The sequence below is a fragment of the Lampetra planeri genome, chromosome 47 (assembly GCF_965212315.1).
Source record: "Lampetra planeri chromosome 47, kcLamPlan1.2.h2, whole genome shotgun sequence".
In the NCBI taxonomy this organism is placed as follows: domain Eukaryota; kingdom Metazoa; phylum Chordata; class Hyperoartia; order Petromyzontiformes; family Petromyzontidae; genus Lampetra; species Lampetra planeri.
The window spans coordinates 5,722,807-5,736,268 of NC_136153.1; the positions used below are offsets into that span (position 1 = coordinate 5,722,807).

General features: G+C 48.6%; 1 protein-coding gene across 1 annotated transcript in view; it reads left to right on the forward strand.

The window, feature by feature from the left end:
* Positions 1–13,462, forward strand: part of SNX14 (sorting nexin 14) — a 35,260-nt gene that overhangs the window by 12,435 nt on the left and 9,363 nt on the right. Inside the window, exons 15-23 of the mRNA XM_078615499.1 lie at positions 509–567; positions 1,396–1,422; positions 4,397–4,526; positions 5,627–5,840; positions 6,434–6,517; positions 7,690–7,790; positions 9,333–9,441; positions 10,537–10,574; positions 12,161–12,280. Of these exons, the coding sequence (XP_078471625.1) occupies positions 509–567; positions 1,396–1,422; positions 4,397–4,526; positions 5,627–5,840; positions 6,434–6,517; positions 7,690–7,790; positions 9,333–9,441; positions 10,537–10,574; positions 12,161–12,280 (882 nt within the window). The remainder of the gene's footprint in view (positions 1–508; positions 568–1,395; positions 1,423–4,396; positions 4,527–5,626; positions 5,841–6,433; positions 6,518–7,689; positions 7,791–9,332; positions 9,442–10,536; positions 10,575–12,160; positions 12,281–13,462) is intronic.

The window sequence follows — 13,462 nt, forward strand, 5'->3', positions numbered from 1 at the left end:
TTTGCGCTCAGTTTGTCAAGATTGTACTCTCTGCTGCCTTGAAATAGAGACTAAAATATCAATATGAATTGCATTTAAGCAAAATGTTACCAATTGCATTGGAAATAGGGTTAGCGCTGTCAGAAAACATTGCTTGTATGTGTTTCCATCATATGGCAGTGAGTGTTGAAACGCAGATTCCTGTTTGAGCCTATGATTGTGTTTTTATTCAGTAAGCGCTCATGATAATGATTTGTTTTTGATACACGCAATAAGAGTGCTTTACATGCAATAAGCAACTTACATCTCATGTCAAAATATTTTAAAGGGTAACCTCAGTGATAGCCGTTTCCTTGGGCACGAGGCTACTCGGCATTTGGGTCTGTGACTGGACATGAGAATGCCAGCAGAGTGCAATGATTGCTACGTGTAATCCTAATCCGCCTTGGTTTACATAGAATGGTGATGAATTTGTACATATTTGTGTGATTGTTCTTCTCCGATGTGATGCCTGCTGTGCTGTGCGTAGTATTTCAGGTACATGATCGGAGATGAGAACTTGAACTCCACCCAGGGAAAGATGATGAAGTGAGTTCGTACGCTCATGCCCACGTTAGCCTTGGGACTTTTGAGACTTTTTTGTATGTGTTTATATTTCGATAGGAGCCCGAGACAGAGCGCACACCGTGACGCCGGGGTGGGGCGGATACAGGAAACCCGCGGACACAAGTCCCAAACTCTGTGCTCCGGAGGGAGGGAATTGGGCTCGCTGCCGCCCCACCGAGTGGGGACCGTGAGCGGGGTGTGTGTACTTTTATGTGGGGAGGGGAATATGAGTGGAAGAAGAACTTAAGGGAGCAGGGTGGGGGGGAAGGGGGGCTGATGGAGGGGAAACTGGCGATTTTAAACGAAGCCCTAACCCAAAACACAGCAATTATTTCATAGAGACACATAGCTAAGCCTTGTTATCCCCAGCCTGCCCAACATGAGTTTATTAATGCGTTTCCTTCCGTTTGGTGATGTGGAAAGAGTTTGAGATCGGTTTAGCCACTAAAGCCCTCGTGTGTTATGTAAGTTGATTTAAATTGAAACCACCGTGGTCATTAATGTAGAGGTATTATGTTCTTAATTGAAACGGATTTTTTTTTAAGTACAGAAATTTGTGACGAGCTAGTTGGGCCTGCACCACGTCATTTAAATACGCATTGAAATAGAAAAAGAATGTACGAAATCGCTATTACTCTTAAACATCACGTCACGTATTTTAAACGGCTCAGAGTCTTGGGAAAAGTGTAAAGGTTGCGAAGCACCGTTGGCTACATATGATCGGCACGGTTGGCTACGTACGGCGCAAAAGAAGTTCACCGTATACATACCAGGCGTAACCCTTCACCTGCGTAACGCTGTTTATTTCAGAGGAAGCTTGTCCATAGAGGATGGCAGGTGAGTGGCGTGGCAAACTGTGCATTGTCTCCATCGGTCGGTTCCCGAGCGCGGGACGTCAGCCGCTTGCTCGCGCGCGTTCACCTGACCGCATGCACGTGCAACCAATCGTAACCGCGGTTTCATTTCTACGTTCGCGTTAAACATGCAGCCATTAACCCCTTTTGTTGGGCCTCTCTCGCCTGTTGCTTCGTTGTCGAAATATTCGCGTGAGAGGCAGGGGAAGGAGATGAAATCGCTGCAGGGGAGGATAGTGTAGGTGTGGAAAGGGATCGTGCGTACATCTACTTTAATCGAAGATGCAGCCAAAGAATGAGTAGCTCTTGTAGCAGCTACGCAGGTAGGAGAAAGATGAGTGCTATTAGGGAGGGAGGGGGGGGGGGGGACTGGGACAGCTGTGTCAAGAGATCATGCATACATCCATCTTTACAGAAGATGCAACTCACAAACTAAATAGCTCTTCTAGCTGCACAGTTAAACCTTGTCCCAGCTGTGTCTGACATTACATTAAAACTGTTCTTGAGAAAAAAGACTTTAAAGTCACTCACGCTTGCACTCTAATTATTTCACTGTGGCGTAACTGCTATACTTTCATGTAAAATTACACTCCAGAGATGTCACTGGAGCACGTCTGAATGTTAAGTTTAAGTTATTTTTCTGTTTAATTAAACCTCAAACCTTTGTCGGACAGCGCAGGACACAGCCAAAGTACGTCGCTCCAAGATGAGCTGTTTGTTTTTTGGTTGCATTTTCCTTTTTGTGCAATACCCTATTCATTGCCAACTCTTTCATGTATTCAGTCATCTCATGTCTTTCTCAACAGATCCCACACTTGCCCATCTCGGACTTTCACTGTGCGTCTGTCTGTGTCTCTGTCTTCATTATACTTTTTTTTATAAAAACGCCCTCCCACATGAACGGACACTTCCACGCGACCCACGCAATCGCGTTGCGGCCTAGCTTTGAGCGGGAGCCCAGAGCCTCTCCTGAAAGCCCAGGCCTGTCTCCTTCGGGCTCCACAAGCTCCTCCCCGGCCCCTCCATCCCCCTGCTCCTCCACTTGCTCATCTTCCACCTCCTCCCCTTTCCCACACGTAGTATCCATCCTCACTCTCCCATCCACCATCCTGCCCTCACTGCCCACGGCTCGCAAGTAAGTGCTCGCGCCGTAGTCATGATGAGAGATTGGCGAGGAGCAGTGCCTGTGTGGGGTATGCACACTCGCTGTGACCATTGCTGCTTCACCCAGGTGGCCATGGGGTAGTGGTCACTGTGTAGTGTGAGTGCTCCCCGCAACATTCACTCTTTCGCCATATCTCGTCATTGCTGCACCCTTCACTGTTACTCGCTCCTTCCGTTTGCATGCACGTCCCCAAGGGAAGCGAATTTTCTTCATGGAGCCTGATTAAACCATGGCTGCTTAGGAAGTTAAGCAAGGATAATATGTGTGAATCGGTGTATCTTTATTTTGTGTCGGCTTATGAAGATGCATAGGTGTCATTGTCAAGTTGGTTCATGTAAACCTAGCCTGTCAGCAAATTGAGCTTTGTTGAAACACTCCGATGCAGTATCTTTAAAAGGAGTCTTCCTGGATGAATGAATGGCATTACATTTAGCCAAAATATTTGCATACGATGGGTGACTGACTTAGCTTAAAATCCTCCTCGTGCCCGTTCGATAGTGATCTCATGCAGCGTGGTCCAAAGGAGTGTGCTCAAGAAGGGAAACTCGGACTGCGAGATGACCACAGAACTGATGTCGTCCAGAGCACACCGTGCTTGTGCATGCTTTAACATCTGCTCCCTGCATGTCTCATAATAAGGGATGTGACGATTTTAACCCCCCCATGACCCAATTAAATTGTCACCATTTTTGGCAACGAATCTGAAACGCGAGAATTGACTTCGTATTTTGTGGTGTGTGTGTAATATACCATGGCTGCAAGGTTCTCATGAGCCAATGGGAACGTATACACAATTGTAATGAACAAAATACTGCACACATTATTCAACTCGCTAATCATGGACGAGATAATTGATTTGAATAACTTCAATCATTACATCCCTAACTCGTGAAAATCCCGCTAAGCCCTTATTGCTGCACGTACCACCGAGTTGAATTTAAGACGTAAAACACTTTTTGTTGTGTTCACCGCATAGCCCTGCTTGATGTGTACTTATGCTACTAATTGCAGTGTAAATGCATGATGTGAGTTTGAAACCATTCAACGGCCAATGAAATGACCACTTCAACTTCAGAATGAGGAAGGAATATTTTTGTAAAGGTTCTGTGAACATTTACCAAGATTCAGCCAAATTAGAGACTACTATATCATTTTAGCTTTTTACAAATACAGTATATTAACTGCAGTATATGAAGACAGGATTGCGTGATATTTCACAGTTCAGACATTTTTTCTTCAAATATTCCTGGCAAAAATTGTAAATGGCCCACATTTAAACATCAATATTGACACCTTGGCAAGCTGCTGCGTTGCTTGTATAAACACTGGTATGTGTGAACATGGGGTGGAGCAGGGTACAGCGGTCGTGCATTAGTTCACTCGCTGCATGTTCTGTTTCAACTCTACACAGACAGCTCTACTTACTGCACTGCCACCTACATGTGCCTCATTTCCCTGTAGCTGGGTGTCCACTTTCCCCACTTCCCCCCCCAAGTGTCTTAAAATGGTTGGCATGGGCCTTGGTACAGGAAATTAAATGGGCCCCCCACCGCCTATCATCGTAGCCGAGCATCTGGGCTCTGGGGCAGTTGCATCGCCGACATGGGCTCGGCAGCTACGCCACTCGCTCCAAATGTTCTGGCTTTGACGCGTGCACCACCATAACCGGCCCGGGGTTCACGGGCCGCCTCGGGGTTATACTTACTCGACACGACTCTCGAACGTGACTGAAGAAATGAGTGAATCGGCGAGTGTCGGGGGCTGATCGAATGTGTTCTGCCGCCAATGATAGGCAGCTGAACCGGCGCGGCGGTGAGACCTTTGGAATCGGCCGCATCAGCAGCAAGTTCAAGCATGTGTTCAAGAGCAATACGCTGGAGGGAGGCCTGCCCGTCATGGAGGACCCAGACGAGCTGGGCCTGGTACGTGCACCTCTCTCCCCTTTTTTGGCCCCACTCCCATCGTCGTAGTGTCGCGTTGCCAGAAATGGAACCGAGGTTTTTCAGGATTGCAGTGCACTGGTCGATTCATCATCGCTCGCCGTTGTTTATGCGCAAGGGTGGATCGATCACACATTCAGTGTAGTGACAAATCAGTGATTGCGATATCCAGCTGCAGCTTACAAGTGGTACAGAACTGGTCCTGGGGCCTCACCAGAGGTCGCAACCGGGTACCCGATACCCGTACCCTACCCGATACCCGGCTACCCGTACCCGGCCGGGTACGGGTACCCGTTTGCGACCCTGGTGCGGCCGGGTACGGGTAGGCCGTGAGTCACTGGTGAGTAACCGTTTGTCACTCATTTCCCAACGTCTTGTCTCTTCTCACAATTCAAGTTCCTAGAATCAACCCACCTGCGCCTGCAACATGGCTTCATCCCAGAGGTTGCAATCGGGTACCCGATACCCGTACCCGGCCGGGTACGGGTAGGGTACGGGTACGGCCGGGTACGGGTACCCGTTTGCGACCCTGGTGCGGCCGGGTACGGGTGCGGGTAAGGAATCAAAACCCGTTTGCAACCTCTGGGCCTCACCGAAATTGAATCTGCCTTAAATAAGTACCTTCTGCAGTGTGTGTGTGTTTGAATGACAGCAATGGAGAGACAAGAGGTGGCCGGCATGGAGCTGGCCACTCTACCCACTAGTGGAGTGTGCCTTGGCGGTCTTGAAATAAACTTTTTATTTTACCATGTAAGGCCCACTGAGCTATATAGCTCTTATTTTCAGAATTTTATCTGGCCACAAATGATAGCCCAACGAAGTGGCTTGTCATGGGGAAATTTGTAGCAGCCAAAAGACTCTAAACGCACCTTGATTCTAAATGTGGAGGAAAAAACCGGAGGGACCCGAAGAAAAATCGCCGCAACCACGGGGAAAGACACCAGGCGTCAGGGTGGGGATCGAACCCACGACCTCCTGTATACCAGGCGAGGTAGTTAACTTCTCGCCACTGTGGCGCCCAGTCATCATAACAGGTGTTTCTCCCGCGACACTTGTGTGTTTGTTCGTCCGCCGTCCTTCAGCAGGTGGAGGAGGCGAACATGGTGGAGGAGGACGACTTCCTGGAGGACGCGGCGGCGGCCGCGGCGATGCTGGCACAGCAACAGCCGCCGGCGCCGCGCGATCTCTCGTCGTGGCGCGTGTGCGCCGTCTCACTGGACGTGGGCTTCGACGACGCCCGCAAGGAGAAGACCTTCCTCTTCCTCATCGAGGTTCAGCGCCTGGACGGAAAGCCCGGTGAGTGGACTGGGGCCGTCCGGCGGCAGTGTGCATGTACGTACGTTGTTGTGCGTATGTTTGTACGTTGGACTTCTTTTGCACCGTACGTATCCAAGCATCCATAAAACAGGTTTTTTGGGGTTATATTAATGTGTCGAGTAGAAAAAAATTGCATCAGGCGCCTAGTTAGGTTATGCTTATATTTAATGGAAATACGGCTAAATGTATCATGTTGTCTTCATATTTTACTAAATTTTCTTTTAACAAGCAGAAATATCTGCGATTGTGCCAACACCATATGAAATCACACCCCTGGGCTGTTGTAGAGGCAAAGATCCTTCTAAATGAGTGGCTGTGTCCAGTATATTTAAATCAATGCAATGCCACCACCATCATTAGCAGAATATCCTATGCGGTGTGTATGTCATTCGCTGTTGTTGCTGGCATTGTATGCATATTCAGCATAGGTTCCAGGTCAGTGAACGGGTTGTGCCACGCAAGTGGTTTTGTGCAATGCAGCACTAGCAGCAGCAGCACCACCACCAAACGCCATGAAGGAGAACAACAATAGAAGCCACTACTGACGTGCACTTTGACCTTGCCATCGGCAGATGAGCCCGGGCACAATCACTGGACTGTGAAGCGCAAATACGACGAGTTCTACGCTCTGCAGACCAAGCTCACGGAATTCCACGGTAAGGCTGACTCCGTATTCATAACTCGCATGCGATTTTCGCCGGAGAATGCGTTTACATATGCCCGCAGCCATTTCTGTCCGAGGTGCATTACCGTAATGATGATGTACTTCTTAACTAGAATAGCTAGATGTATGGCAGTTGCGTGGATCCGAACACTGTTGCTGTAAACGGAAACCCTGGCAATGGTCATTTAACTATTGCTCCCCATTAATTTGACAATGACAATAAACATTTGACTTGCAGAGAACGTTACTGCTCGTTGGCGTTTCTAATGGACAAGTTGGCTTGATGTATTTTATACACAACTAGCTGTACTACCCGGCTTCGCCCGGGACTTGGATCCACCACGCCCGGCCGCCTTTGTCTCCCCAGTGGCGATGTTCACACACCACAGCAGTTACTCGTTTGATGCTGAGTCGACCTAGGGGAGGCCCAGGACCGGTTAAAATAATCGTCACCGGTGGTGGCCGTGAGCGGGAATCGAACTTGGGTCGCCGGGTTCGTAGCGCAGCGCGCTAACCACTACACTACAATGCGTTACGCTTCCACGTGCGCGGGTCACGTGACAGATGTGACGTCACAGCTCACTTGCCGTGCAAAAAATATATGCATTATTGAGCTCCCCCCCCCCCCCCCAAAAAAAGTGTATTTTTATAATTTTTGCATGGAACGTTGGGTTGCTCCGTCAATGGCCAGGGTCAACGGCGGCGTGGTGTATTCCGCAAATATGCCCGACTGTGAGGGCGGGCACAAGCCGGCGTGAGTAGGTTAAACGTTGAGTTTTATAAGGGCACCACGGAGTGACCAGCCCCTCCCCACCCAGCCTCACCCCTCCCACCCCCCATCCTCCCCACCCAGCCCCTCCCCACCCTCCTCACCCAGCCGCTCCCCACCCTCCCCACCCAGCCCCTCCCCACCCTCCCCTCCCCACCCAGCCCCACCCTCCCCACCCAGCCCCTCCCTACCCTCCCCTCCCCACCCAGCCCCTCCCCACCCAGCCCCTCGCTGCACGACGGACACAATACTCCCCTGTGAGCTGGTGTAACCAGGAGGTTCCTACCAGTAAAAATAGTTTAGTTATAATATATGTTAAATAACTCAAGGTGGCTTCCAAGTGACGAATATTGTGGCTTCTCTTTTCCACCCCCCCCCCCCTGACATTCTTACAGGCTCCTTCCCCGATGCTCAGCTTCCTCCAAAGAAGGTGATCGGATCAAAGGGTTTCGAGTTTATGGAGTCCAAGACTAAGGGCTTCGAGCTATACCTGCAGGTACGTCGCCCTCACAGAAAACTAAAACTTAATAATAATCTCATGCTCTCGATGATCAACTCACCCAAAATGTGTCCAATATAACAGTGTCGAGCCAGGATATTACTTGGATGGGCGGCCTTCGTGTCCTCAAATGTTGCCATGAAACTGCAGGGCTACGTGGGGGGCAGCAGAAGGCAGTGCAGCAAAATGCACTGTTGTACTGCACTTTATATACCCCTCGTCGTCACCGTCTCGCCCATGCCTATACACGGCCGGTATAGGCGTGGGGAGACCCTCATCCAGCAGTGGATTTGACACAGCATGTACATGCTGCAGAGAGCCAGCAAGAGGCACTGTTATTTGCAGGTATTGTTGAGTTGCATTTATTTCATCCCTAACCAAGGACATTCTTATTGTCACAGGCATCCATGCAATCCATCCGCAGAGGTTAGAATGTTGGATAAGGGCTCGTCACATTAAGACATATGGTTAGGCACATTGGCATGCTTTCTAGCATGCTTTTAAGACTTCAGAGCATGATATAATTACAGGTTGCTGTCTGTTCATTGTAGCACCATGCTGAAAGAGGGTTTTTTTTTATGGGGAGCAAATGTTGTTACCTTTGTTGGCTTGCCTTCTAACAAATGCCAGAGTGCTTACTCTTTATATAGTAACTAACTGAGTTAAAGTGTTGGTGGTTGGTTGCATAGTTTTGAGGTGATCCACACCTGGAGAGGGGTGGGGGGGAGGGTTTGTGCTGCAGTGCGGTGGTGGGTGGGATTGCCGCATGCGCTTGTGTTTGCATCGTCATCGTATGGGGAGCGGGGAGTGCAACGGTTAACGCTACGCCGCGCGGCGAGCCCAGCGACCCGAGTTCGATTCCCGCTCACGGCCAACGCCGGTGACGATTTATCCGAACCGTTACTGGGCCTCCTAGGTCGACTCAGCCTCACACGGGTACCTGGTGCGATGTGTAAGAACATCACCGCTTAGGGAGGCGAGGGCGGCCGGGCGTGGGGCTGGCCCAGAGGTCGCAATCGGGTACCCGATACTCGGCTACCCGTACCCGGCCGGATAACGGGTACGGGTACCTGTTTGCGACCCTGGTGCGGCCGGGTACGGGTACGGGTACGGGTAGCCGCACGTGACTCACCCCAACCAATGAGTGAGAAGGCCGTGAGTCACTGGTGAGTAACCGTTTGTCACTCATTTCCCGACGTCTTGTCTCTTCTCACAATTCAAGTTCCTAGAATCAACCCACCCGCTCCTTCAACATGGCTTCATCCCAGAGGTCGCAATCGGGTACCCGAAACCCGTACCCTACCCGATTCCCGGCCGGGTACGGGTAGCCGGGTATCGAGTACGGGTACCCGTTTGCGACCCTGGTGCGACCGGGTACGGGTAAGGAATCAAAACCCGTTTGCGACCTCTGGGCTGCCCACCCACCCCGTCGTGTGCCGATCCGTCCCTTCACAGGTGCTCGCTAACAGCACTTGCTCCAACAGTCTGTTAAGGCTATACAGGGAATCTTTGTCTTTGTTTGTCATCACCGCATGGCAGAGCTTACTGCAGCGCCCGACGCTCACACACAGCCAGCTCCTCGTGGACTTCCTGTCCCGTGACGGAGAGGCGCAGTTCTCCGACAAGACCTTCCCAGACGTCAATATCGGCAAGCGTGCACACTTGGGCACACTCATCTACCCGTAGTCACCTGTAACTACTCTTCCTGTACCTACCTACTACCTACTCATGATTGTACCTACCTACCTACTCATGATTTCTCTTTCATGCATACTCATCCACGCATGCTTATCCACACGTACTCATTCATGCGCACTCATCTACAGATACTCGTACATTGTGTCCTCGCGTACTGATCCATACACAGAGGGAAAAATATTCCTATAGCCTTAACAGACTTTTGGGGCAAGTGCTGTTAGCAAGCACCTATGAAAGGGGATGGGTGGCCAGCACCACACCCAGCTGCCTTTGTCTCCCCGAGTGGCATTGTTTACACACCACACCAGGTACTAATTCGACCTAGAGGAGGCCCAGGACCAGTTCAGATAATGATCACTAGTGTTGGCCATGAGCGGGAATCAAACTCTGGTCGCCAGGTTTGTAACACAGCATGCTAAACCTCTGCATTACCACTCGTCCATACACACTCACGTGATCACCTGCACACATTCATTCGCAACAACTGCAACAACCTCCATTGACCAGACTAGGTGCACTTTGAGGCCATGTGAAGTGTCAAAGGCTCGCTGCCAGGAGGTCACGGGGACAAGCCGAGGTCTTTGTTGGTTCATAGACTGTAACCGATGGACGATACACCATGTGTCCTCCCTACTGCCGCTGAAGTAGCATCTTTCGCGAACCACCTCCACGGAGGCTGATCTTGACACTGCCCTCCACTCGGCTCTTCAAGTCCTCCGATACCACATCTGCCCATTTCGTCTCTCGCCTGCGCCACGCTTGTTTAACCCCCCCCCCCCTCTTATCCAGTCCAATTGCACACTCGCCGATATACATACAAACTGTGCATACCCACCACATCTCACTCATCGATACATAGCCACCCTCTGCCCACTCTCCCACGTGCGTACTCACCATTCACCCACATACGGAAACTGGCCTGCATGCTCTCGCCCGTGTGTGCACTAACTCGAGTGTAAAAGTTTTAGGATAGTGTGCACGTGTGTAAGTGAATAATATTATTATTGTTATGATCAAGTTTATTTTTCTTTCTTTTATTTGGCAGGAAAAATCTTCAAAGCAGTCCCTCGGCTGATGAAAGAGGTGGGTAAACGTTTTAGACATTCACAGATTTGGTATTTTTCTCAACGGTCATCGAATTGGGTTCAATATGAGGGGTTGTCCGACTATTCTGAGAGTCACACACTAATAATTATTCACACCCTCTAGAATAAGAATATTTATTGACACTGGAGGAATCCGATGAGCTATAAAGTTCTCTTTCACAGATGTGTTGATTAAGATGGTGGGCGTTCAATGTGGAATGGACAGTAGTTAAACAAATAGCTTTTGTAGGTACTTACCTCGGCTGTGTCTCGGGCCTCTTTAATGCGACACTTTTGTAGTCAAGTGCATCATTACTGCACTTTAGTTATATCGCTCTCACATCACTCTTCAATCAATCAATATCAGCATGCTTTTCCGAACTGAATGGGGTCGTGGGGGCAGCGACTCCACCAAGGCCTTCCATCCCTGCCCTGTCCTCCGCCAGCGGCATCAACCGTGACTCCCGGATCTCCTGTCTCTCCTCAGCCAGGCGCACCGCCCCGGTCTTTCCAGCACGATCGCGGGCAGCCTCTGGGTTTTAGCCTGGAGGACGTCCTTGGAACGTCTCCCGTGGGAGTCTTTCTTTCGGCATCCTTAGCAGATGACCCATCCATCGTAGATGGCTTCAATCCACGCTCAATAGTGCCAACTGGACGTTGAGTCTCTGGCAGACAGCCGTGTTTCTCACCCGATCCCGGAGAGAAAGCCTTGCCACCCTGCGCATATACCCTATACATTGTATTTCAACATCAATGGAGTGATGTCACTAGTTTATGCCGACGGCCTGACGGATTGTCATTTTAAAGTATTTTTATCATTAACAACAGTTCAAACTTGTTTCTGATAGCCGAGGACACAATGCCAAAAGTGTATCTACAACTAAGAGACAGTATTGGGTTGTATCTGCTTTAAACAAGGAAGAAACACCATACAAATGCATCGATTCTGTCAAGCTTTCCAAAATGCTGTTGTTCTCTAAAGTATTTAATTAGTGGTAGTATTTTATCACCTGAGCCGGACGAGATTATGCTACATGGCGTGTGACGTTGCGAGATGATGTCATTCCTAATGACGTCATGGGGAAGCAAGAGCAAGACACGTTATGGGCGTGTGACATCATCGCCTTGGCCGAAAAGGCGGATTCATTTATTGCTAAATTTTTATTGGCAAGGGCTGCACGGCACTTTTATTAATTTGGCCGGTTTTGCTATAGCGCGAGTCGCTAATAGCAACACAGCTTTATAATAAAATCACATTTACATTGGATCGTCTTTCCGAGAGTTTCAGTTTCATTTATTAGGTATAGCCCTGTGAGCCATGCGGCTCTTGACTCGGGTGCAACCGCAACAAACAAAAACATGAACAAGGAACATCTTAAAGTGGCTACACGCAACAGAATAATCCAGGACAAAACTGCAAAATCTTCCAGTTACCATGACCACCGTGTTTACAGACAGACAGTCAGACTGACGGACAGACACAAACAAGTGCATACACATAAAAAAATTCTTAACCCTTTCATCGGCCTGGCTCGTTAACAAAAGCCTCTCTCCCCTGCCATCGCCGCGGCCGTGCCCTTGCAGAGAGGGCAGCACCTGGAGCCCTTCATCCAGTCTTTTGTGGTCTCCTGCGAAGCACCCAAGCCCAAGCCCGGCAAGAACGAGATCACCGTCCTCAGCCCGAGCCAGAAGTGCGATGCGAAGGTGTGACGCGCGTGTGCACCGCTCGGCGCTGATAGCCTGCAGGGTGGATCTGTGCTCGCGCCAAACACCAGGGAATATCGTCTCAAATGATGGAACGTCCTCGATTACTCTCCCACCCAATATAACAATTTAATGCTGTGCTGTCGATCCTTTATGATTAACATTTGATATGTGTGCTTGTCTGTTTATATATTTGCACAATAGTCACTCTAGCCGTTTCATGTTTCTTTAAATTAATTCTACTATGATCATTTTAAACATGTGACAGAGCCACCTTGTGCGAAGGGGTAATGCAGTATTTTACATTGATTTATGTGCGTGCAAAATTTTCAGTTCATGCGACACAGTTATTTTTTTCTCTTGATTTATAATTACTTTATTACCGCACTTTATAATAGATGTTTTCTTGTGTCAGTTTGGTGCCACAAGTCACTCTTGCATATGAGACTATCCTGGTCTCTTGAATTTTTATCTTGTTAAGCAAATCAACTTAAAAATTTCGACGCAATATGGTGATACTATGATACATTATATAATATAAGGTCCACGATAATTGTATTGTACTTTGACTAAATATGATTACACTAATTTTTTTTTTGAGTTTAGTTTCTGTCGAAATATATATGAAATAACACAGTAATGAAAGGACCAAATAATAGCCATGACCTTACTCTATTTGTGCTTTGCAAAACGTAATTAATGGCATGGTGGTGATATCACATAGTTAATTTACTTCTTCAATTATCTATTGTGTAATTGCCAGCATGTGCGTTATGAGGATTAGTTTAATTTGCTATTATTAGAAGGCTTATGTGAGGCCTGTGTTCAGTTTACTGCGGTTGAGGATCTTTTAAGTAACCTTCGATCCAAATGGGAGTTGAGGAAGGCACAACAACAACAGTATAACAACAATGGTAATGAAATAACAAAGTTGTGGTGAACTGTTCTTGCGATAATCGTCATATCGCAAAAACTGAAATCGTACTTATAGGTCAGGGGTCAGCAACCTGCGGCTCTATTAGGGACTGCTTCGTGACATTATACATTAAGGACCACCGACTCCAATTCACGTGCATTGTGGCTCTTGAAATATTGAGTGTTTTTTTACCGAATTCGAAAAGAAAATGTCTCTTCTTATTATTTTGGTTGCCGGCCCGTCTTAGGTGAAACATGATTTAGCAG